The sequence below is a fragment of the Phyllopteryx taeniolatus genome, chromosome 13 (genome assembly GCF_024500385.1).
Source record: "Phyllopteryx taeniolatus isolate TA_2022b chromosome 13, UOR_Ptae_1.2, whole genome shotgun sequence".
Taxonomy (NCBI): domain Eukaryota; kingdom Metazoa; phylum Chordata; class Actinopteri; order Syngnathiformes; family Syngnathidae; genus Phyllopteryx; species Phyllopteryx taeniolatus.
The window spans coordinates 2,652,501-2,678,804 of NC_084514.1; the positions used below are offsets into that span (position 1 = coordinate 2,652,501).

The following is a 26,304-nucleotide window of genomic DNA, read 5'->3' on the forward strand; positions in this document are numbered from 1 at the left end:
AAGGCGCAGTTTCAGTTACGGGGTCTATTTCTGTATTTAACACATACATACGGTAGCATGCATGCACGCTAAAACAATGTTTTTAAAAAGGCAGCGGGAGCAAAACTGAGTTCGGTTGTACTTTATTGAAGTATTTAACAATGTACTCAATTTATTTTTTTGATCAATCCTCATCCACAAATCCATCAAAGTCCTCATCTTCTGTATCCTAAATGAGCAGCTGGGCAAGTTCTCAATCAAACACGCCAGGTTCGAGTCAGTCTCGTTGCCGTGCAAAAGTTCGAACAACAGTGCAAGCAGACCCGTTAGCCCTAGCATCCACAATCCATTCACAAATTGTGGCGTAACTCGCCCAGCGCTGCCTCCTAGTCAAAATCTCACTATACATGGCCCCATTCATTCTTTCCTTTACACGGATCAATTATCCTGGTCCCTTTACAGAAAAACAGCCCCAAGCATGATTTTTCCACCCCCATGCTTCACAGTAGGTATGGTGTTCTTTGGATCCAACTCAGCATTTTCTCCTCCAAACACAAGTTGAGTTTTTACCAAAAAGTTATATTTTGGTTTCATCTGACCATATGACATTCTCCCAATCCTCTTCTGGATCATCCAAATGCTCTCTAGGAAACTTCAGACGTGCCTGGATATGTACTGGCTTAAGCAGGGGGACATGTCTAGCACTGCAGGATTTGAGTCCCTGGTGGCGTAGTGTGTTACTGATGGTAGCCTTTGTTACTTTGGTCCCAGCTCTCTGCAGGTCATTCACTCGGTCCCCCCGTGTGGTTCTGGGATTTTTGCTCACCGTTCTTGTGATCATTTTGACCCCACGGGGTGAGATATTGCCCTGCGATTGCCTGGGGACCAGTTCAGGGTGTAGTCCGCCTTTCGCCTGAAGTCAGCTGGGCTAGGCTCCAGCGCCCAGTGACCCTAACCAGGATAAGCGGTGTTGGATGGATGGATGGATGAATGGGGTGAGATCTTGTGTGGAGACCCAGATCGAGGGAAATTATCAGTGGTCTTGTATGTCTTCCATTTTCTAACAATTGCTCCCACAGTTGATTTCTTCACACAAGCTGCTTACCTTTTGCAGATTCAGTCTTCCCAGCCTGGTGCAGGTCTACAATTTTGTTTCTGGTGTCCTTTGACAGCTCTTTGGTGTTGGCCATAGTGCAGTTTGGAGTGTGACTGTTTGAGGTTGTGGACAGGTGTCTTTTATACTAATAACGAGTTCAAACAGGTTCCATTAATACAGGTAACGAGTGGAGGACAGAGGAGCCTCTTAAAGAAGACGTTACAGATCTGTGCGAGCCAGAAATCTTACTTGTTTGTAGGTGAAAAAATACCTATTTTGCACCAGTATTTGCTAATAAATTCTTTAAAAATCAGACAAATTGTTCTGGAAGTGAATTTCTATAGGTTGGCAGCTCTAAAAATGTTACTGTTTAAAAAAAATAAATAAATAAAAAAAAGGGAATGAGCAAACAAAGTACTGCTGTAATGGAAAGTAAAAATATATTCAAGTACATAATAGTAGGCATGTTTGTTGATGGAATTTAAAATGTCCCTTTCTCTTCTCACAAATGGTCACAAATAAACAGGAAGTAGCTTTTTTTCCCCATGTGTCACATTCATACAAACATTTCCCCTTTATGTGTGAAAAATGTGCTGCACATTTACAAAGCTGCTAAATGCTGATCTCTACCTCCACATTCCACATCATCAGACCTCTTCATTCTCAGGGTAGAGAAGAACTGTATGGTCTTAGTAGACTAATTTCTGTTATGATTTGTTTTGTTTTGTTTGTTTTGTTGCATTCATTTATCTTCCCTATGTGTCAGACTCTCTTACTGGTATAATTTGTGTGTTACATGCAGTGCCTGAAGCAGTATGTGGAACTCTTGATTAAAGAAGGCCTTGAAACTGCAATTAGCTGTCCAGACTCTGCCTGCCCAAAAAGAGGGCACTTGCAGGAAAATGAGGTATTGACACGTTCATTTAACTTTGTGATAACTCATAGCCATTATGACCACATGCCCTGAGGTTTGTTAGGATTTTAGACATCAAATATATCCAATATGTCCCCTAATTTAGTTTTGCAAGCTGTATTTTGCACAAACAAATGTTCATGTAGTCATCAATAATGTGTAACAAGACAGTGCCACATTTGCACATGAACTTGCATAGAATTATCATGAAATAAGCAAAGTAGTATCTTACCTGTCTTTTTTTCAATTCTCGCGACAACCGCTGCTCCTGTCATGCTTTCGTGTAAATGTCAGTATGAGAGCAAAGCTTTCTTCTCTTCATCCTCCTGGCACTTTGGTTCTCGTGGTTTAGCTCGCAGCAGCCGTATTTTTTTTAATATCAATTAACACTGCTGTCTTCATACCTAAAACTTTACCTTCCTTCACCTGCATGGACTGCTGTCATGTATGATGTCCCATTAGAGCAATTTAGTTTTCATTATTTCCTATGATTGAAAATTGTTTGAACAAATCAGAGGTTGATCAGCATCTTACAACTACTTATCTTCAATGTGAAAGTTTCCAATTTTTGTTTGTTTCTTCAATAATTTCTTTTCGTTGTCTATAAATGAAGAATACTCTCAATTCATAAATTTAATTGAACATTAATCCTTTTTCTGCTGGCCCTGTAGATTGAGTGCATGGTGGACACAGAGATGATGCAGCGATACAAGAAGCTTCAGTTCGAAAGAGGTGAGTCAATGCAACCCAAAAAAAAAAGTGGACAAAGATGTCACTATTTAGCATGTATGCGCCTCAGCGGGGCTATGGCGTGCTCGGTGACGGCCAGTCTCGCAGGCACGTGCACTCCTCTCAGCCCCCTCCGTTCTCCTCCCTCAGCTACTGTGTTGCGCAGCGACACACAAAAGGGATGACTACAATGGAGGCTGGACACGTGTAGCTGCACTGAGTCAAACATTTACACACGTTGGACATGGATGCTGGTGACGTACACACAGCAGGGCTTGAGGCAGTTAAGAGAGGATCTCAGCAGCATCAGTCATCATGAGCGTCATGTGCTATCTTGCTTCCTTTCCTCATTAGTAAAATCCTAGAAAACTCGAAACAATTTGAGCTGTTTTAGTCATGGACAACTGTGCACGTCTGGGGAAAACAAAGTTGGAAAGTCTAAATTTTACATGATAAAGTGATTATATTCCAGTGCAGGAAAGATGATGGCACGTTCTGTGTTGTTTCACTGACTGCTTTAATTGCTTTCGTGCAAATGAGCACATTAGCAGAGACATCTTGCTGCCATGGAGAACAGTAACCAAGCAACACAGTCATGCATTAAAGGCACTCAACTTGCGGGTTCACCGAACTACCAGCCGGCACAAACTGTACGTTGAACTTGTTCTCACGGTAGAAGAATACATGCATATGAAATTACCACATTTGGAATAAAACGGGGCCAGTCAATGACCAGAGACAACAACAGCAACACAGGGTGTTGAATGTTAACGTTATAGTATTACTTGAACTCTCACCTTGTTTAAAAATGGCACGCTACCTAAAATTTAGACATTCATGAAATGCTGTGAAATAAAAAGAATACATTTCTAAATTTTGGAAGCTTTTGATTTGATCGACAAAAGAAAACATTTGGTTGTTGTTGTTCTTTTGCATACAAATAAAAAACAACCACCATTTGGGGAGTGTGTACATGTTTCGTAGAACGGCCATGATATGCAGTGTTGACAGTACATGGGAGATTGTATTTTCACACACAGTACTTGGTTGTAGAGTTGTCCAGATCCGATCATGTGATCGTAAATCGGGGCCGATTGGTGAAAAAGAGCAGATTTTTTTGTTTTTGTTTTATTACATTTTTAAAGGCCATAAACGAGACTAAATAATCCTGAGGTACAAAGATATTGCCAAATGGAACACCAATAGCTTCGCTCTTTAGTACACAATGTTACCTTTCGGGTTTGTGTAGTGGCATGAAAAAGACCATGTCCACACGAGTACTGGGATTCCACAGAAATGCTTGTTGTTTATACAAGCTGCAACCTTTTAAGACCAGTTGTGCATGCATATGCATGCATAGATGCTTCAAACTTTGTCACAGGAACAATGAAAATCAGTTAGGCATCTCATAATTTGCAGCATTGAGGTAAAAAGAAAAATGAAATAAAAGCACAAGATAAAAGACACTTAATTACAATACAAACAATTGTTCACATTTGGGAGAGTGACCATATTATGCTGTGGTAGTTATGTGACTACAAACGGTATTGCACATTTTTGTTTTGTTTGTTTGTTTTTTTGTGTTCCTATAATGTAGCACTGTTGCACAATTATTATAGAAACGTTTTTTGAGTCTCGTGGTTCTAGACTTTAATGTCCTGTGGTGTTTTCCAGAGGCAAGGTGGGGGGGTGTCCGGGTTAGGAGGGGTGCTTTATGATTCCACTGGCTTTCCATAGTAGTCTGCCAGTGTAGGTGTCCCTGAGGGTGGGTTGTGTGCAGCCAACCACCCACTCTGGTGCTTTCACCAACTGTTGCAGGTACCTCCTGACCTTTGCAGTACAGCTGCTTGAACCAATTTGTGCAACAGTCAGGAGTTTCTCCATTGTGGATCTATAAAGGTTTATCAGGAGTTGTTGGGAGAACTGGGCTTGGTGTGGTTGCCTGACGAAGTTAAGTGTTTGACATGCTTTCCCCACCTGATAGGAGATGTTGGTGGACCAAGTAAGGTCTGCCGAGATGTGGACTTGGAGAAAATTGAAGCTTTCCACCCTCTCTACTTCATCTCCATGGATATAGAGGGCAGTGTGCTCAATGCCCTTGGATTTACCACTGCCCCAAGAAGAATTTCTGTGGTTTCGTTGTTTAGATTTTACCACTGCGGTGCTGTAGTACCTGTTAATGTGGAGATGGGGTGTGGGGGGGCTCGCTTCACGGTCGTGGAAGATGTTTCGCCTGTTGCCCTGCTCTTCTTCCTCTTTTCCCATCTCGATCATGCTTTTTGTGTCACGTCTCTGGACCTCAGCTTAGGGCGATTCAGGAAGCCATAACCGACAGTACAATATATAGCAAATATCGATTTTGTGTTTCACCCCTATTACTTAACATTTTTATTTCTAGCTTTGAATGCTAACATGTCTTAAATGTTGTTTCTCAGCAATGCACAAAATAAACCTTTGCTGATTAACCTTTGAAACATTATTGGGGACATTTTAAAACTGTTGACATGCGTTTTGACTAGTAATTAAGCAAAAAAATTTTGTGGTGTGTGTAAATGTATCATTCTTAGAGGATGTGTCTAAATGATGGTGGCCTGTTCATTTTGTACAATAAGAGGTGCTGTTGGACCCTTGCCGGACGTGGTGTCCATCCTCGACATGCCAGGCTGTGTGCCAACTGAAGGAGGCCGATTCTCCGCTGCTGCCCCAGCTGGTCCAGTGTGCCGTTTGCGCACTTGAATTCTGTTCAACCTGCAAGACCAACTGGCACCCTGGTCAGGCCTGCTCTGAGAACAACCTTCCCATCACCTCTTTCCTGCCAGGAGAGAACAGGTACAATTTCTTCACAATCTTCTGTTGTGATGTCAAACAGAAATGTGTGACCTTTGCTCAACACTAAATATTTTAAATTAGGTCAAACATAATCTCAGGATCTCATTTTCAAATTGGAACTGAACATGAGAACCAACAATAACACCATACACAGACGCATCATGTGTCAAAAGAATTTCTACTGTGATAACAACTAAAATCTGCTCCCATCTTGATAATCTATTCAACAAAGAAGATAAATAAAACACACTTTTGTAATTTGTATATTTGTTTTCACCCAACATTTATCTTCTTTGGCCAGGAAAACTGTGTTCGAGTCATAACAACATGTCTCTTTTATATGATGAGGATAGGGATTGCAGGCAAAATAACAAAAGTTTTTCTTTAGGTTTTTTTTAAAATCCCCTTTTAACTGAAATTGCGTTTAGTGCAACTACAATATACTGTATTGTCACTGTCCAATAGTGTTGCTAAGTTCATGGTAATTTTACAGTTCAAAACTTTCCAAGCAAATATCGAGAATATTTTTTACACAACTTAAATGTTAAAAATGTTATGAGGTCTTCCTAATCTCTTTCTCTGATTTGAAAACGTCAACTGAACAAAGACCATGCAACACCTTCCTGTGTCAAAAGAATGTCTACTGTGATAACAGAAACATCTGCTCACATCTTAATAACCTACTTAACAGAGACTATAAAGAAAACTTTTTTTTTTTTATTTCAAATGTAAAACTCATCAAATATGAAAAAAAACAACACAAACACATGATATCGAATGAACTTCTCACCCTAAGTCAGCTGGCTCCAACAAGCTATTGATAAAAATGGATGGATGAATAAAACCATTGTAAACATAATAGCGTGTAAAAAGTAATTAAAAAATAAATAAAATAAAAAAAAACTTAAACAAGCCCAAAATAAAATTGTATGCAATAAAATCTATTGTCACTGTTCAACTGTTGCCCCATAGGGCTGCTCAATTCAAAGAAGTATTGATGTTCAAAATGAGACATAATAGGAATATGTGAATTTACAGAAATTAAATCGAATTTTACAGAATTGTAGGTTAGTCAACGAATTCCAGTTGAAAGTCTCCAACTTAATATTTCCAACATTTCTTGGCTACACTTTGACAGAACATTTCCAGAAATTTAAAGGAAATGTCCTATCTTGTGCAATGAAAAACATGTATCCATAATTTATTTGTTTTTTTCAATCTGAAACATGGAGGAAAAAAAGCTGTCTGTACAAAATTTGGGAATAGTCAAGGACTTTAAGGATTTACAGTACATTAAGGGTACATTTTTACCATTATCGTTATAAATTGTTAAAATAAGAATGATTAAATCAAATTATGACTGAATTCTACTGTATTCACCACTAAGCACCTTGCATTGCAATAATAATAAAACTGCGCTTGACAACCAGCATAATTTATTCCACTTCAAAAGAGACATCAAATATATTGACAAGTAGCAATCAATACGTCATACTCTGGCCGCTTACCTTAGTGACATTTGTTAATAAAGTGCTGGATTCATGAAGTGCATCCATAGTTTTAGGCTGACAGCCAGCCTTGCTGAATCTGCCAGTGCTCCATCTTAAATTGAGAAGAAGGCATAAAACAATCTGCTACAACTAAAATGCGGTCCCACCTGGGCACTCTGCCCATTTTCAGCATGGAGGGGTTCCAGAAGAGGGCTGCCCCGAGACGCACCCCATGCAGCTGACCTATTTCTCTGTGATATCCTCTTACTGTGGAAAACGTCATTAGGCCTGTCAGGCTTCCTCTATCAGAGGCCACGGTGGAGGCAGAGAGGATTAACAAGTCTACTCTTAGAACGACATTCATCGGCTACAAGCTGATTCTTTGCAGACTTGACCTTTTATCATGACTTTAAGATCAATGTTTAGCGAAACGGGCACCTTATCAAGCAAGCTTTGAAATATTGAAATTATTGAGGAATATTTTGGCTTTATTTAAAAATGTTGTATACACACACTGCTCTTGACCCGTGTTTAGCTACTGGGTTAGTGCAAAACAATATTAAAAGCTGCCAATCATATATGCTAAAGTGAATTTACTTGATTGGTGTTTGTAGAGAACAAGATCTGGTGCACAGAAAAGTGGAGCAATCCTGTCTTGCACTTTCAGGGAATGTAAATAACTCACTGAGAGTTAAATTGAATAGTTTTACTTTGTAATGATTATGATCTTTGTCACGTTTCATGCGCTGCTAAATTGCTTCTCCTTAAAGTCCTCCCAATCATAGGTTACAGAGATATATTACAGTGTATACTTTAGATCCGCTTTTAGAAACTCTCCTCCCCAAGCTAGACACTATATACCAGTCTGCCATCCGCTTTGTCATCGGTGCTCCCTCCAACGCCCACCACTATGAACTGTACTGCGTGGTTAATTGGCCCTATCTTCACTCACGCAGATAAAGTCACTGGTCCATTTCGATCTATGAAACACTCAATGGCAAGACCCCACCATATCTTCGCTCTCTGCTCGGTATGCATACCACCACTCGCACTCTCCGTTCCAGCAGTTTTATTTACCTCTTCATTCCCAAGGTCCGCACTACTTTTGGTCGATCATCTTTTGAATTTTGTGCCCCAAATGACTGCAACACTCTGCAACAAACTCACCTCATTTTTTCCAGTATCATTTATTAAAAAGTTACTGAGGGATACTGTACATGATCGCTGCACCAGTTTGTAACCTGTTATGTACCTTTTTATTAACCATGTTCTGTAATTTATTATGTAAATATTTTACTATATGAAATTGCACAGTTTGTTGTATACAGTATATATTTGCTTTTATTTTTCTTTGGTTTACTCTGCTGTGGGCAGCCAGGTTGGCAATGCGAATGAAAATCTTTTCTCTTTATTGATCTTTATTGATCTAAAATCTTTATTGATCCTTACCTGGATCAATAAAGGTTAAATAAATAAAACAAGTAAAAAAAATAGTATTTATAACCTATAAGATATGCAGGGTCCCCTCTTGCCACTATATGAAGAAAATGCAATTTTATCTTTTTAAAGACAGAATTCTTATATTGTATTGGTTTTCTTTAGGTAGTCCAAGTGGCAGAAGTCGCTCATCACCCTACTCAAAGTGCACATGAAGATGTCTAAAGAGCCATTATTCACGATTATTTGAAGTGTTGATCGGGCAAAAATACACGAGAATAAAAATGCATAGAGCCTAGGATAAATTACAGGCTTGTCTTTTTTCTTCCAGCTCTTTCTATAAGAATGACGAGGACGACGCACCGATCAAGCGCTGTCCTAAATGCAAAGTGTACATCGAGAGAGACGAGGGTTGCGCACAGATGATGTGCAAGAACTGCAAGCACGCCTTCTGCTGGTACTGCCTGGAATCCCTCGATGTGAGTTGACCCTCACACTCTTAATAATTCCGACACGGTTTTTCCAAGAAGATGCAGCTTGATAAGCAAGGAAAAAGATGTCATTGCATGTTTATTTCTCTGAAATCTATCATGAGACTGACTGATAGAGGAGATTGTTGCAGTTTATGTAATAGCAGTTGCACAAGAACATTCATCTGGATTACGTGGGTCCTCCTTAAATAGCATTTATTTAGTTTTGCACAACAGTTACCCACGCATTTCAAGACTTCTCCAATGTAATCTGCATTGTGTTCCTGTGTGTGTATGACAGGACGACTTCCTCCTGATCCACTATGACAAAGGGCCTTGTCGAAACAAACTGGGCCACTCCAGGGCATCTGTTATCTGGCACAGAACACAGGTGAGAAACGCTCCTCCCCTGGCTCGCACTCTTAAGGGCACAGAGTGGTTATGCACGTGCGCTACCTCTCTCGCTCTCTCCGCACGCCTGAGCTGCCACACGTGCATTCCGTCTACATTATCTTTAGAGCACAATGGAAGAAAAAGGACAGCTTGCTCTGTGTTCTGCCATCTCCATCCTAAGCCAATTATATGCACCTTTTCACACATTCGCAAGGTTTACATAACCAAGGTTCTGCTCGACCTATCGGCTAGAAAATAAAGCAAGAAGTTTATATCCACTAAGGCTAAAAACTTTGCTAAATCAATAAGTGAACAGCGTTGATCATGAATAGTAATAGCTAAAATTACCGCATTTTCACGACCATAAGGAGCACCGTATTAAAAGGTCTCGGTTACAGGGTCTATTTCTGTATTTAACACATACATAAGGCGCACCGTATTATTGGGCGCAGGCATGGTAAAACATACGCCAGATTAAAACATACAGTAGCATCCATGCACGCTAAGACAATGTGTTTAAAAAGGCAGTGGGAACAAAACTGAGTTCGGTTGTACTTTATTGAAGTATTTAACAATGTACTCACGTTATTTTTTGATCAATCCTCATCCACAAATCCATCGAAGTCCTCGTCTCATGTATCCGAAACAAACAGCTTGGCAAGTTGTCCATCAAACACGCCAGGTTCCCTCTCGTCATTGTCGGAGTCAGTCTCGTTGCTGTGCGGCTCCTCAGAAATTATGCCGGCTTTTACGAAAGCTCGAACAACAGTGCAAGCAGACACGTTAGCCCAAGCATCCAAAATCCATTCACAAATTGTGGCGTAACTCGCCCGGCGCTGCCTCCTAGTCTTAGTAAAGCCGTGTTCGCCATCGGTCATCCATCGCTCGCACGCCGCTCGCAACTTCACTTTGAACGCCGTGTTTACACCGATTATCCGGCGGTTGAAGTTCCTTCGTCAAGCCTCCCGGAATGATGGCAAGCTCCGAGTTATTGCACTCAGTCGAATGGTGACTGTACAGACGCTTCTCCCGGCTGTTCTTTGCTCATTAATCAATTGCTCGAGTTGGTCTTCCAACTCGGGCCACCTCGCCTTGTTTCCGCGGAAACTCAGCTTCGTCTTCTTGACTTGGCGAAGCTCGTTTTCCTGCTTCCTCCACTTGCGAACCCTGGATTCGTTCATCATGAATTCTCTCGCGGCTGCTCGATTCCTATGTTCCTCCGCGTCACTAATAGCTTGCAGTTTAAACTGTGCTTCGTAAGCGTGTCTCTTCGTAGGTGCCATTTTCGGGGGTCTTTAGCTAAACCGATGTTGTTTTGCACAATGCACATACTATATACCTACTGGCGGCATGCCTTTAGCGTCCTCCTTCACGCACACCCTTTAACGTCTGCATGCTGTCCTCAGTCACGTCCGCCTTTCCTCTATATAAGCAGCGCGTCGACAGGAAATGCTCCCAGTCAGTCAAGCGGAGCGCTCATCGTCACACAACATTTACAGATTTTGGAACTCGGTGCACACATAAGGCGCCCCGTCCATTTTGGAGAAAATGTAAGACTTTGAAGTGGGCCTTATGGTCGTGAAAATACGGTAGGTTGTTTCCTTCAAAGAAAGACGCTGATAGTACTCAGTTGAGTGCTGATCATCACTGTTAAATGTTTTTCAGATTTTTTTCGAAAATTGGTTATGTAGTTAATACATAATTGTACCAACAGAAGCCCATACATGACACAGAAATCAATTACGTAGTTTTGTGGGATCCTGCTAACTACCGACTCAAAGTTAAATGGAACTGGGTTATGTCGTTTTTGTGCAATTCTCCTCAATAACTAACTACATAAAGTTGAATGAAAATCAGTTATGTAGTTTTGGCTGATTACTTTAGTTAAGTATTAGATTTGAAATGTGACTTAACTGTTACAAATGTGAGAAGTAATTTTATGTATTTATTTTTTTAAATTACCAAACCAATTAACAACAAAATGTCTAAAAACTAAAATTACTATGTATTCTGTTCAGATTTTATTTACAGTATCTGAACATTAAATAGATTTTCCAAAGACATTAAATCGTTAACCGGATTGGATCCAGATGAAACTGATTTTGCATCCACATAGCACATTTGTTTGAACTGAAATATATTTTCCATCTTTTGCTTGCTTAGAAAAGATACTCATAGGGTACTGTGTCCCTTTTGTCCAGCCTCCTCCTTTTGTCATTATTAGCATACACAGTGGCATCTGTTGCCCAGTGGGGCAGGCTGAGTCACATAATTACAGTTCAGCTGGTGGAACGCAAGCTACGGCATCACTTGCTCATAGCGTTCATGCGTATATGTGCGTGTCTTTGTTTGGCTCTCCTCATTTCAACCCCTTGCTTTTCCAAATCCTCCTCTCACTCCCTCATACATACAAATGACGCACCAGCACAACTTTGCCAAACTGAATACAGCCTCAGTCTGGCAACTTCAATTGATATGGATCATCTGTTGTAAAAGAGAAGCCCCTTTGTTTTAGTGTAAAGAACATTCTGCTCCTTAAAAGGTGGGGCTAAAAGGCCCATGTCTGACCTCAAAAAGAGGAGCAATGGCATTGTAGTATTACAAGTGGCAGTTATATGTGACTGACTGCAGTCACAATTTGTGTCTCCAAGGTAGCGAGTGTCTGGCTCCCTCTTGTGGTCATGTAACTGACTAGCTCACACTTTTATGTATGTGTATGTGTATATAATATGTATGTGTATATATATATATATATATATATAAATATATATATATATTTATGTATGTGTATATAATATGTATGTGTGTGTATATATATATATATATATATATATGTGTGTATATATATATATGTATATATATATATGTGTGTATATGTATATATATATATGTGTGTATATGTATATGTATATATATACATGTGTATATGTATATGTGTATATGTATATATATATGTGTGTATTTGAACATTTGAACAGGAGTGTGTAGCCTTTTTATATATTCACTGTATATTATGTATACTGATTTGTAACATTTGGTTAGGTAAAAAAAAAAAAAGCAATACTATGTCAGGATAAACCTTTGGAGACATGATAATAGGGCTTTTAACTTTGATTAGCAGGAAGGGAATTGCTGTCGAGTTCATCTCTATTATCGGTTTTGTGTACCCTGCTTAAGCTTGGTCAGAGCTTGTTTTATCTCCTTGCAGGTGGTGGGGATCTTTGCTGGGTTTGGCCTACTCCTGCTGGTCGCCTCCCCCTTCCTCCTCCTGGCCACTCCTATCATCCTGTGCTGCAAGTGCAAGTGCAGTAAAGGCGACGACGACCCTTTGCCCACCTAAATGCCGCCGCCGAGAGCACCGCCGCCGAGAGCAGATGATGTGGAAAGCCGGCCAAAGGATAGGCCCATCTTCATGTTGCCTCCCTTTCATCTTATTTTCACGCTGTTTTTGTTATCCTCCTCCCACCAGCTTTGAGTGCTTCATATTTTTGGGCTGAGCCTGCACGAAGCCCAGGCTGCTTTGGGATCCATCGCTCTGCATGGTAGATAAGCGAGCCCTGAAGAGACAGGTGCAGGGTCAAAGGCCCCCCACGGGTCAGACTTGTCGTAAGTTGGTAGTTTGGGGGACCAAATTGGCACCGCTTGAAGTGATTGCTGTTGGTGGAACATCACAAACGTTATGAGATACTGTCTGTCTTGTATAGATAAAGAACTGCTCTTGTCTTATTGTACTGACCTGAAGCCGCCCTCTGCTTCCCACCACCACACCTGCTGTAGCTCCACAGGTTCAGTCCAGTAGCATTAGAGGCGCACCACGCATGTTCGGCGCTCACTCAATTTGCACACATCAATATGATTTATTTGTCATGTTGGTGGCTGAGGTAGCGAGTACTACGCTCAGCTCAGTACAATGCGTCCCCTTCAATGATGTCATTGTTTTATAACCTCGCGCTTTTAATAGAACTGAGTCGTGTCTGCTGTACGTACTGTCTTGTACTTTTAAGAATTTCCAAACCTTTAATGAATGTGTGTTTTTCAAGGAGATCGCCACTTCAATGTGCACATTTGTCATTGTAGAGTGGCACTCCCCTTTATCAAATTCAGTGTCAACTCAAACTCCAATCAGAGAGACATTTTTTGTTTTTAATTCCAAATCCATGTTTCTCTCAGAGATGTCGCTCCTTTAATACACCGGGCCCCCAAGTGGTGGTTTAGCCAAAACAGAAACGGTAGCCTTAAGATTGAGAATAGCCAAAAGCAGCCATTTCCCTCTGTGTGGTAAATCCAAATATATAATCCCAGCGAAAATGTGTACAAAGATCTTTCCAAGTGTCAACCTTTGTGTTCTGCCGATTATATGATGTCATTCATATGTAACTCTGTTAATAGCCATACTTGTGTGTGTGGAGGGGGGAGAATCAAGAATCAATGTTCTGTATTAACAAGGGCCTTCAGTTCAAATCTTCAAGAGGAGGAGCACTGATTCCCATCCGTTTAAACATCACAGCACGCAATCAGATCTTCCACTCATGGAGATGTAATAGCCCAAATTGCAAACTTGCGCGTTAGTGGTCCGAGTGTTAATGTTTTGTCTTGTTGGTAGTTAAACCTCCAGCAACAAGCATCTACTCCCTAACCAGGAGCAACAGAAGAGCCTATACAGTTAATATTAGCGAATGTTCCATTTTAGGGAACCTCGCTATGAAGCTGCTCTGATGTATGACTTTATCTATGCAAGTTTGTACATCCCCTTCATTTAAATGTGCGTCGATTGATCTCTGACAACAAGTACACTACACCACTACACATGCATTTGGCATATCATTGCTTTTATATACAGGTAGTGGATTTGAATCACTGTATTTCTCCCCCCCTCTCAAGGGGGAAAAAAAAAAAAAAAAAAAAAAGCTTGTGGCGCTAATTATTAACGTGGTATAGAAACTGCTTCCAGAGCAGAAATGGCATCTGCTGAGATGGCATGTAAACGTTGAACATTTTAACCCCAAAATGAATTTGCATTGGGGGGGAAACAACGATTGGATGTCCACTGACAAAAGCAACATTTATACAAATATCGACCTCCCAAGAATGAATGCCTTATCCTAATGGAGGTCTGGTATTTTCTCCAATAATATAAATAAACACCCCCATCCACTATGTGAGGAAATATGGTATAGCTTTTCTATATATGAACTCATCATTCATCAGTTTCTGTCAATTTAGTTTATTAGTCACATTTTCATAGTCCCAGCAAAGTGACCCAACCCATTACAAGCAGGAACCCTATTGATTTTAAAGGCTGTTTGACCAGGGATGTTGGTTTCAAGTCGACACTATTCTCAAATGATCATCTACAAACTTCCAGGAATCTGTCATGTACATGAAGCAAGAATATTGACTTATTCACTGGCTAACGCCCAATCCAATACCATACCATGCCATTTATTTAAAAATATGTTTTTAAAGTTAATCTAAAATCATTGGAGTGCAGTAAGTTGGAAGAAATTATGATCTATTCGTGTGTTAATTGCTAAAAGGCAACAAACAAAAACTATTGTCCCATTGATCTTGACTAATACAAAATAATCCACGCCACAACTCCATTCCTATCTAGTGATCACTTTGCTGGGACTGCACAATTTTAGTCACATTTACCCCCCCAAAATTTCATCTTTGATTTTAGAGTTTTTACGGACATACTCTTATATTTCCACTGTTGCATTACAGTAATGCACTTGTATTTACCATCATTCTGGTGGAGTTAATGTAGCATTTACTTAAAAGTGTCTACAGTTACATCAACAAACAAAAAGTAGGTCACATGTTCGATATCAGTAGCTATTTTAAGCTTGAAAGTAGCTCAAACATCTGCAGCTCTCATCCTCACAGATCGATCCTTCTTCATATTAGTCGCTTTAAGTTCGTGTAGCCCTTTTTACTAGTGTATAAGCATGATATATGACAGTTTGTGAAACCTTTTTCAACAGTTAAATTGTGGTTTCTCCCCCTGAAGGTGATTTAATTCTGGAATATTTATAGTTTGTTTTTTTTCTTTTCTTTTTTTCTCCATGACAATCGTGCCAAGCAGTTTTCCTATAAAGAAGGGCAGGAGTTGTCTACTGTATGTGCATTTTAACTATGTATTTGTAATGTAATGCCAGTTTTTACAGGGTGGAAATATCTACTGCTTCTTTCATGTGAACGCTGCACTGTATATGGGGTTTAGTTGCTCATATGGAGGTGTCATTTGTGTGGTTCTGGTGCCTGGTGTGTTTAATGGAGATAGCCTTCAAAAGATACTTTGTGTTTTGTTTTTTTTGTTGAATTTTTTTATTTTTATTTTATTTTTGTGTATTGTTGTACAATTTAGGGCTATTGAAACTAAAAAGTACATTTTGGATTATTCAAATACAAGAATGTCACATTTACGAGATGAGCAGGCTCCAATGACGTCATAAAATCCTGGCCGTTCCCATTGAGGATTTTTTTTTTTCCCCTCCATTCATAAATGACATTTTTGTTTGCTTGCACAGTTACACAATTGAATATGCAACAAAAACAAAAAAAAAGGGCCAAACTCCACAATCACACTCATTATGCCAATCAGGACTAAAACATACTACAGGTGGATTAGACATCAGCACAGCTGTAAGTATAGGGCTTGCTTTGAAATGGTTGAATGCAGAGTAAATGTAAAAAAAGAAAAGCATTTTAAGCCCTCACAATATGTATTTTACAATGTGTCATTGGATGAAGCCGCATGATTTATCTCAAATGTCTAATGTTTTGGCCTTAAAAAAAACATCTCCCATAGTTTATGCATTTTTGGTGGGCCTACCTCCATCCCGTGGTTAGGCTCAGTCTGTCTTGTTTTTTTTTTTTTATTATTTTTTTAATCCACTTAAATCACAAAATACTTGGATTTGTGCTTTCATTGTTAAGCTTAATAAAAGCAAAATGACAACTGACCTGGTTGCTAACAAAAGATGACATCTGTATCAGTTCTGTATGAATTAGGTTCAGTATATCTACAGTTCCACTAACACTGTGATACCAGATATTAAATGTTTTTTGTGATTCATCCTCTTCGCATGTTTCTTTCAAAACAATCTACTGTATAAACGTCGTATTGCCGACGTATTGATACTGGGATTTGGTTCCCTCTGTTGGTAAAAATCGTTCAACTCACTGAGCCATTGAGCATGGCTGCACAAACTTAACGCCTACTCACAATAATGATAATAGCTTCAAGTGTATATATATATATATATATATATATGTATATATATATATATATATGTATATGTGTGTATATATATATATATATATATATACGTATATGTATATGTGTATATATATATATGTATATATATATTTGTATATGTATATATATATTTATATATATATATGTATATACTCGGACCAGTGGATGGTTTTTCTGTTTTTGTCATTTTTCTAGTTATTCATGTTCATCTCAGGAAGTTAAATTCAATGTGTAAAAGTAAATTAGATAAAGTATAGAAAACCTGAATAATAACGTGAAGTATATTTATAATAACCATCCATCCGTTTTCTAAATTGCCTATCCTCACTGTATTCTTAAAGAATAGTCTGCTCAAGTTTACGGTAAGTGCAAATAGTTAATAATACAGTAGCACAGTTGATTGCTCATTCTAACCACTAGTTCTCCATGTTGCTATTATTATTATTATTATTAGTAGTAGTAGTAGTAGAAGTAGTAGTAATGGAGTAGTAGTAGCAGGGTACTTTTACAGTATCCTGAAAGACCCTGTAAAGTGAATTCAAAGATTTGTTTCTAAATACATTATAAGTGAAGATAATTGCTGACAACGTACAAAGACTGAGACCAATGCACTAAATTTTTTTACCATTTCAGTTGTCAGGACTTCTTTGGGGCGTGGCTAAAATGTGGCATGAGTCGGCCCTCCCCCACTAGAAGTACTGAGCGCCTTCAAATCCATCAGTGCCTTCAATCCATCAGTGGCTAACCGGCACAATGGTGAGTTATTTAGTTTTAATTACATTTCTACCACTACAGCATGCAGTTAGCTAGCAAGCTATGTATGCCTTCAACTCGATAAATGTAGCTTCACAATTCAAAGAACAGCTCGGTGTCATTATCTATATTCCGAAGTGCAATGTATTTTGTTATTCAGGATACTGTAAAAAGTTGAAACGCAAAGCATTGTGGAGTTTATAACCAGCAGGACGTATTGTGCTCAAATGTCTGTTATGTGAGCCACAGGCTAAATAACGTGTGGCGCTGTGTTTAATAAACGGTTAACTTTCCCTGGAGTGTCTCCGTTATGTCAGTCCACACACGACACAAAACCGAGTGGGGCGAGTTATTGGACGTCCCCAGTCCATGGTGTCCGGAAACCTTCTAGCCCGCAAGCTAGCTAGCAGCTAGCACTGAGCAGTCACGGCGTGGAAAAATACTGCAACAACTCAGCGGGATATATTCCAGGTACCAGAAGCTTTCGCGGATATATTTAAGTCAAACATATAGGGATGTCTATGCGTAAACTAGACATAGAAATCTATTTGAGTGACAGGTCAAAGCAGAGTGGGGTGTGTTTTCAGCACATCCAGCTGACACGACAGCAGTGTCTGAGCTGAGAATTTCTCAGTTCTAACCACCATTTTGAGGAATGATGACATGTACTTGGCAATTGTTTGTATTAATTCCAATTTGTCGGGCTTGAGAACAACACTTCTCTGTGGTGTGTCAAATTTATAGGACCTTTTTATTTTCACTTTACAGGGAATTCTGCTGCTCACGCACAAAAGCTACCACTAGAGGGCATATTTGTATGGTGTTTTTCAAGTGTCTTGATTGTTATAATAGGGTGAAATTTGTAAACCCTCACATTTATAACAGCTTATGTTATAATGTTATGTGTTAATTCTTATTCTTTTCAACATGACTCAACATGACTCAAATGCATCACTTGAGTGATGAATATGATTTTTTAACAGTGTGTTTTAAACCTGAGGCATGTAGTCATGCCTTGGACATGATGGCATCAGTTTATGGATAATATTCCTTCATGCCAACTTTAGCATCATTCTTTTGTTGACATGTGCCAAAGAACAGGTTGCTCTCTGCCTCTCTTTTTGCCTTTTTGTGCCTACTTCCTGCCAGATGCTGCATCCGTCGGCAGCGTTAACAAGACAACGCTGAGAATGAAAGTGCAAACTCTCGCTGATATATCATCCCCTCACCAGCTGTTCTTCTGTTTGGAAGTATGTCCACCAATCACCGGGCAGGGCCACAGTAAGTTGCCATCTGCGGGCACCATGGCGACGGGGGTTTGTAGATGGGCAAGTTCATGTGGAAATGAGGAGGAGTCCGGAGACACTCAGAAAGGAGAGATTTGTGGGCTTTATATCTCAGCTATCACACCTGTAAAGTTTGGAATTGCAAAGTGTGCATATTGTAATACCTCTTATGAGGGAACCTACACGACCACGCGAGTGTTAAACCTCATGAACCTCAAAGTCCACAAGAAGCCGCAATGCAAAGTCACTGTTGTTGCTAATTAAAGCATTTGCCAGTAGAGGGAACTCGAGTGCCGTCAAAATAGTGCTGCCTCTTTTGTCTCATGCTGTGAAGATGGAGTTAGAAAATGCCTAAGAACATGTCAAGGTGCCATTTGGTTTCTGTTCTGGTGCCACTTAACACTCAACAACACTGATGAGCAAAGTGAAGGCGATAATAGGTAGATCGATTGATCGATCGATAGATAGATGTGGGCATAGTGGTATTGGCTGCCGCCTTTCTTGCAGACACTTCAGGTTCAATTCTCGGTCAGTGTCTTAAAATGCAGCCAATGTTGATCCCAAGCCCAGATAAAAATGGGCAAGTTGCGTCAGGAAGCGCATTCGGCGTAAAAAACGCCAAAGGTATCCTGAGCGACTTGCTGCGGCCACCCTGAAGGGACAAGCCGAAAGTCAGTTTCTGTCTATGGGTAGATGAATAGATAGATGGATGATAGATGATGTGTAAATGGCGAGATAGATGGATGGCTAAATTAATTGATAGATGATGATGGACAACGGACACAGCTCATGACACAGTTTAGTCGAGCAGGGCCTGTCTTCAATCTTCCAAGTTCCAAAGAGGTTTAAAAAAAAATGGAAACAAACACAAGTGACATTAAGAGCTCCCTGACAGACTTCATGATTGGCGTGTGCATGCAGTCATTCGTGCACGCGACACAAAGGGCGCTAATTGTGACCAGAGGCGATTGTACATCCAACCTCTGACTGACACAAGATGACAGGACACACCTCAGACCTATTTTATCCCAGCGTGTTGCTGTCCTGCTCATTTTCCCTTAAGCTAGTGACACCTATTAGATGTCATTAGCTTCCTGTGGCTCAAGCTTGGGGTGTGGGGGAGGCTCTGGCCTGTCAAAACAACAAAGGCTCTGCACGCATTTGTCGATGGTCTTGTATTAGAGAGGACATGCTGTGACACGTAGGAGTATGCTCCTCCTTGGAGAACGCAAACCTCCACCGTGGCCAAACTGGAAGGAAGGTATACTGCAGTTGCTATCATGACACACCTTAGAAAGGCATTTTGAACTGGGTTTGCAGTTAGCATGTTGTAATGCCAACAGATTGGGAAATTGCATTAAAGACACCATAATAACAATACAGCAATAATGCATAATAACATAAAGTATATTATACTGTTATTATAAATATACTGCTCATGATTACATTTGCCCTGCAATTAAATGACGACCAGGCCAGGTTGTACCCCGTTCCTCGCCCAAGACCCCAGCTCACCTGCAACCCTGAATGCGCTTACACACAGCACTTAGTTTGTATCGCGCGCTGCAGGGTAGGATGCGGGACAGCGCAGGGACGATGGAAGCATGAAGCAAGCTTGCCCATATTTGGCACTGGTTGTGAAGCAATCAAACAGGAAGTAGCCTGGTGCATTTTCACGCTGGTTTGGACATAAAATAGGCGGCAGCTGAACGATATGTATTTGTCATTGTCTCAACGAAAAGCCATGACTTTACATATAATAAAGAGGAGGAGGATGGGGAGCAGCAGGAGCAAAGAAGGGTTTGGGTTCATCTAATGGCAGGTCAAGCTCTGGGGGGAGTTCAGGCTCTTCCGTGAGCTGCAGCTCCATAGAGAGCACTTTGAGCTGTACTTCAGACTGAGCAGGGAGCAGTTTCTTTATTACCACGTAGCAGTACGTCATTTGTCTTGGGTCCCAGAGTTCGGGACACTGGGATTACCGCATTAATTAAAGATTCCTCTATTTTCCATAATTTTTTTCATTGTAAAAATCCTGGCGGCACGGTGAACGACTGGTTAGAGAGACTGCCTCACAGTTCTGAGGACCGGGGTTCAATCCCCGGCCCCGCCTGTTCTCCCCGTGCCTGCGTGGGTTTTCTCCGGGCACTCCGGTTTCATCCCACATCCCAAAAACATGCATGGTAGGTTAATTGACAACTCTAAATTGCCCATAGGTGTGAATGTGAGTGTGAATGGTTGTTTGTTTGTATGTGCCCTACGATTGGCTGGCAACCAGTTCAGGGTGTACCCCGCCTCCTGCCCGATGATAGCTGGGATAGGCTCCAGCCCGCCTGCGACCCTAGTGAGGAGAAGCGGCTCAGAACATGGATGGATGGATGGATGTAAAAATCCTTCCGCCAAGCGGATGCGCCGAGATGTCGTGGAATTGAACAGGTGCCCACCCCGCGAGCCATGAGCGTTGTGCCCTGGTGCCACGGTAGCACATACACAATGAATAGGTTAATCGACAGAGCGCTGCGCTACGCTGTGCTAAGTGCAGTGGAGGCCCTTTCACACTCACGTCAGTTATGGGACGTAGCGCTACAATATAACACTAGGACTGAAACAGGAGTTCAAGACATTAAAAACGCTTCTCCCATCCAATTGAAAAATGTATTGAAACAAAATAACAGATTGTTGATTTTTAACTCAGTCCATTGATCAAAGAAATAAAGTCAAATGAGCATCCCTGTTTACCACACTAATTTGTGAACATTTGTGGAAGAAAATTATGGCCAGCTGAGGGCAACTTATTTTACCTTTGACCTCAGATCCACCTTTCATGTTTAGTCAAAACAAATAGACTTCCTTCTTCAATACAGAAATCTGTGCCAATCACTGGAAGTTTGGTTGAGAGCTTGTGCAGCGCTGACAGGAAACCTCCACAGATGCAGAGGGGAGGCCAAATCTCACCATAGGCTACAATTAATCTAAAAAAAAAAGTTTGAAATGAAGTTCGAGGAAAGGAACTTCCTTCCCACTGATCTTTACATAATGTCATTCAGGTATTTTCGTAGCCTGGCTCCGTTTGACGAGTGAGGCTGTGAGCGACAGTCATCAGTGATGACATACTGGATTCTGAGCTGCACCACAGCTTCCAGCCATGCACCTGTTTTCTCACACATACACACGAGTACGCTTCAGTGCATGTGGTTTCAACTTGGCTTTTTCTCATTAAAGACTGGGTGCAATTTGACAGCTTTTGACAGCGACGGCTTGCACGGAGTCGGCGCCGGAGTGACAGATATCCGACAGCTTGATGATAACTCCTGCCTTATTGCAGAAACACAGGTGTCCCTCATGGCCGACGACAATAGACAGCTCTGAGTGACGGATGGGTTTGATGAAAAGTTACACAACTGGAAACAAGTGGATGTGCTCCCATCCAACACTTTACCTCTTCTTCCTTCGCTTTCACATCTGCACAGACAAAATTATCCTGAGCAAAGCTTTTAAATGCTTTTCTTTTTGTTTGTCTTTACACATTATGCCGTTCGCTCCTCTCGCGTGCCCTCTGTCAACAGTAAACTTTCTGAAATGTGAGTTTAACAGGCTGTGAAAGGGCAGCACAGATGGCTACATCCTAGGTGGTAATTATCAACTACTTCCTCCCCGACAACAAGGAGGAAAAAAAAGTAACAAGGCAAGGTGTTGCCGTCAGGTCAACTGATGGCGCTGACACGTTTCGTAGGCGCTCTCTGGCAGGGAGCTCAACCAGACTAACGGGGAGGGGAAGGGGAGAGGGATTACGGCAAAGGGCCCTCTGGAGGCCTGACAGCACATTGACAGTGTCACAGGTCAAGCACCACCATAAGAGGATGTTTTCTGGCTTCATTAAACAGCAACCACAAGCAAATATCTATATTAAAGACGAGACGTTTTATGTGCTCCACTGCAGGTGTGAACATACTTAACCTAACATTTCACTGAGAGGTACTCTTATTGTAGGCATACGGTAGTTTTTAGTGTTTGGTGTTAGAGTAGCAGGCTTAGTAATTGGTTAGGATACTAGGGTGAGAATTGGGTGTTAGGGTTAGTAGTCGGGAGTTTGGGTAGGATTAATACTGGAAACTCACCAGGACATTTGCAGAAGCTCACCAAGGAGTTTGCCATTGGAGCGGTTTGGGGAGGGATGAGATAGCAGGCTGAAAACACCCTCTGTCTCGGCTCACCAGGTGCCAGGATGTTAGCAAGCAAAGCTACCCACAACATAACAACATATCAACATAAGTATCATTTAAAGTGGCGGACTTCCTGACCAAGCACAAAAAGCCCATCACTGGTGGTGGAATCATTAAACAGATTTGACCAGGGTCGGACTCATTATTCCAGGACCAAAAATAATTTCTAATGCAAAATTTCCAGAAAGATACTGAAATCCTTTCAGCCCTAATTGCAAAAGGTTTATTCTCGTGTTATGTCTAAGCAATAGTTGCTCTGCCAGTGCGCTGTTCCACACTACGTGTTACTAATGGCTGCATTTATGCACTTTTTTTCCCCCCAAGAACTTAATTGTTTATTTTGTTGTAAATCTATTAAAATTAAAGGTGACAGCTGATTTGAATCCTCATTGAATCACAGGAAATGTAATAGCGAACAAGGTGACAGACAAGACTCCCCCTACCGCCGCACGAGCCGCCTGCCACATGCAAAAATATGGAAATGGGGCTCGTATTAGGATCTTTGTCTGGTTGTCATTCTCACATGGGGCACATCAAAGCCATATGACCTGATTTTGCACCTGCTGTTTAATTAAATTTACAAGACAGACACAGTCTCCACTCCTGGTGAAATACAAATCTGGCTTTATTACCCGCTACTGTAATTTACAAGGCAATTTACCGCTGGGCGCTAATGGAGCCTGCCAAAGTGCTCCCTCTGAAAACATATACAAACATGTGCAATAACAAGTTGTGTGGAGATGCTACGCAAAATGCCAAGTCCTCTTTTTAAAGGGTAAGCACCACTGGTAACATTGCACCGACTAGTCTGATGTGACAAGCAATAAAGCATCCATCCATCCATTTTCTATATCGCTGATCCTCACTAGGGTCGCAGGTGAGCTGGAGCCTATTCCAGATGACTTTGGGAGAGAGGCGGGATACACCCTGGACTGGTCGTTAACCAGTCTTAAGGCACATATAGACAAACAACCATTCACACTCACACTAAAGAACAATTTAAGAGTCCTCAATGAACATAACATGCTGGAGGAAGCGAGAGTACCCCGGAAAAAAACAAGCACGGGGAACAATATGCAAACTCCAGACAGGAAGGCTGGAGCCTGGATTTAAACTCCTAATCTCAGGACTGTGAGGCAGTTGTGCTAACCACTTGACCGCAGTACCGACTCAATAAACCATCATAAAGATTAAGATGAGTTAAAACATTTTGCCTCATCTGCTTCTCAGGTTTATCCATTCATTTTCTATACCTCATATCCTGTTCAGACTACACTGAAATGTTCACCAGTCAATCACGGGGCACATGGAGACAAATGGGTGAACCACAACACAATCAGTGACTCGCTCTCAGGTTTATTTTGAGGAAAAACAATATTACTAACTGGATGACTGGATGTGGGTGTTCCTGAAAGAGTTGGATGCAGTCAGAGGTATTCCAGTCCAGGACTAGTCGACTACCATAATTCCTTTGTATTTCTTGATGGCACCTATGAAAAATCAAGCTATCGGAAGAAGTCACATTTGCTGAAGACTTAACAATTTGCCAAGAGAAATGGAACATTGTGGTGACTGATGGCAACAGGATTGTTCTTTTTGGATGACTCCCAAATATTGAACTAAAAATAAAAGAGCATTGCGGTGCAGGCATCATGACGTGGAGATGTTTCTCATACTATGTATGGTACTGGGCCCATATATCTGTGGATATGTTTGAATACATGAGAAAACTTAAACGGGTCATTGGTGCCTTATGCCGAAGAGGAAACACCCCTTAAAATGACCAACAATATCAACAATATCTGTTTCTGAGACAAGAAGAAGCAAAACAAAATGTCGTCAAATCGTCCTGGGTTGTAATAGCAGTTCAAAGCTGCCACAGGTTGGTTGACTCCATGCAACACAGATGCAAAACAATTCTCATAAATGGAGATTTACGACGAAAGATTAGTTCAGTGATCACAGAAAAGCCACATTTTCAAGCATTTTTTAATTTATACAGTAAATATTTGAGTTTGTACAGGAAAATGCACCATAATGTTGATTATTCTTCACTTTCTATAAAGTATTAACACATTTGATGTTTTGTTCATGTTTTAAAAACAGTATGACGATCACTCGTGCAGTGTTCTCAATTCATTTGCGTGTCTGTAAAACTAATATACGGATTTTGAACTTTACTCATTTTTTTCAAACATACTGTGGATTATACCTCTGAAAGAGCCTCAACATTAATGGAAATTGCCACATTAAATATAATCATTATGATTTACCGCTCCTTGTAATGTTGTCCTGCAAAAACGCTAGACTAAAACAAAGCATTCTTTTCCAATTGTGTCATGAGGCACGTAAATAATGGTCACTGCTCCTGGACTTCTATCAGGATAAATGCAGCCACTGCTTTCTTCATAAGTATTAAACCAATGTCAGCAGCACACATTAGGTGTAGAACCCTGCAACAGCTAGAACATAAAAGTCTACTGTGTGCGCTTAGAGCACCAGATGCCATGTGGCCACGGGTGCCCTGCTGCCTCATGAAGGGAAAACACTTTCTAGAGACACCCACCAATCTGTGGCTATCCCCCGACAAAGCAACTATAGCAGCTAACAAGATATTACGTATACCAGGTGTTTTGTTTTCATCACAGTTGGCTCCATGCAGTCTTCCATTTGGATTGCCAAATTTGAACTGTGCTCACAATTGGTTTCAGTTCATTTATGGTGAGGAAATAACCACAGCCATAACCCTAAACAGATTACTCCAGATTTGAGGAATATACTCATCTGCTATTATGGCCCCAATGCAAAGTTCTTTTTCCATCACTTTCACATGAACTAAACAGTATACTCGCAATGTGATATCATCGTAATAAATTATCATTGCCCATTTAAATACGCAATTCCGACAGAACAGAAGAGAATAACGAAAATTTACGTCATAGACGCCCAAAACGGGGACTGAGCTGCCACAGTTTCAGCTTGGACACTGAAATTTAGCGTCCTAACTTGGCCCAATCTATTGCACTGAGAGAACTTTTAACAAGAGTCAATGGGTAAAGATTTCTGCGACTCAGACTGGAAATGTGCCATGCAGAGATGACTGAAACAACTTTAACCATCATCAGCTTTGTACTATTTATCATGCTCATCTAAAAACACATATCCATCCATCTATTTTCTACATTAGGGTCACGGGTATTCTGGAGCCTATCCCAGCTGACATATAGACAAACAATCATTCACACCTACGGACAATTTAGAGTCTTCCATTAACCTATCATGCATGTTTTTACGATGTTGGAGGAAACCGGAATACCCAGAGGAAACCCACACAGGCACGGGGAGAGCATGCAAACTTTACATAGCAGAGGCCGAATTTGAACCCGGGTCCTCAGAACTGTGAGGCAGATGTGCTAACCTGTCGCTACCGTGCCCCCACATATAT

At 40.8% G+C, this 26,304-nt stretch overlaps 1 protein-coding gene across 2 annotated transcripts in view; it reads left to right on the top strand.

Moving 5' to 3' along the window:
- Positions 1–16,417, top strand: part of rnf144aa (ring finger protein 144aa) — a 37,749-nt gene extending 21,332 nt beyond the window's left edge. For both annotated transcript variants that reach the window (XM_061793975.1, XM_061793976.1), the window contains exons 3-8: positions 1,878–1,982; positions 2,660–2,720; positions 5,330–5,546; positions 8,805–8,952; positions 9,245–9,334; positions 12,545–16,417. In XM_061793975.1, the coding sequence (XP_061649959.1) occupies positions 1,878–1,982; positions 2,660–2,720; positions 5,330–5,546; positions 8,805–8,952; positions 9,245–9,334; positions 12,545–12,676 (753 nt within the window). In that variant the 3' untranslated portion in view covers positions 12,677–16,417. The remainder of the gene's footprint in view (positions 1–1,877; positions 1,983–2,659; positions 2,721–5,329; positions 5,547–8,804; positions 8,953–9,244; positions 9,335–12,544) is intronic.
- Positions 16,418–26,304: the final 9,887 nt, after the last annotated feature.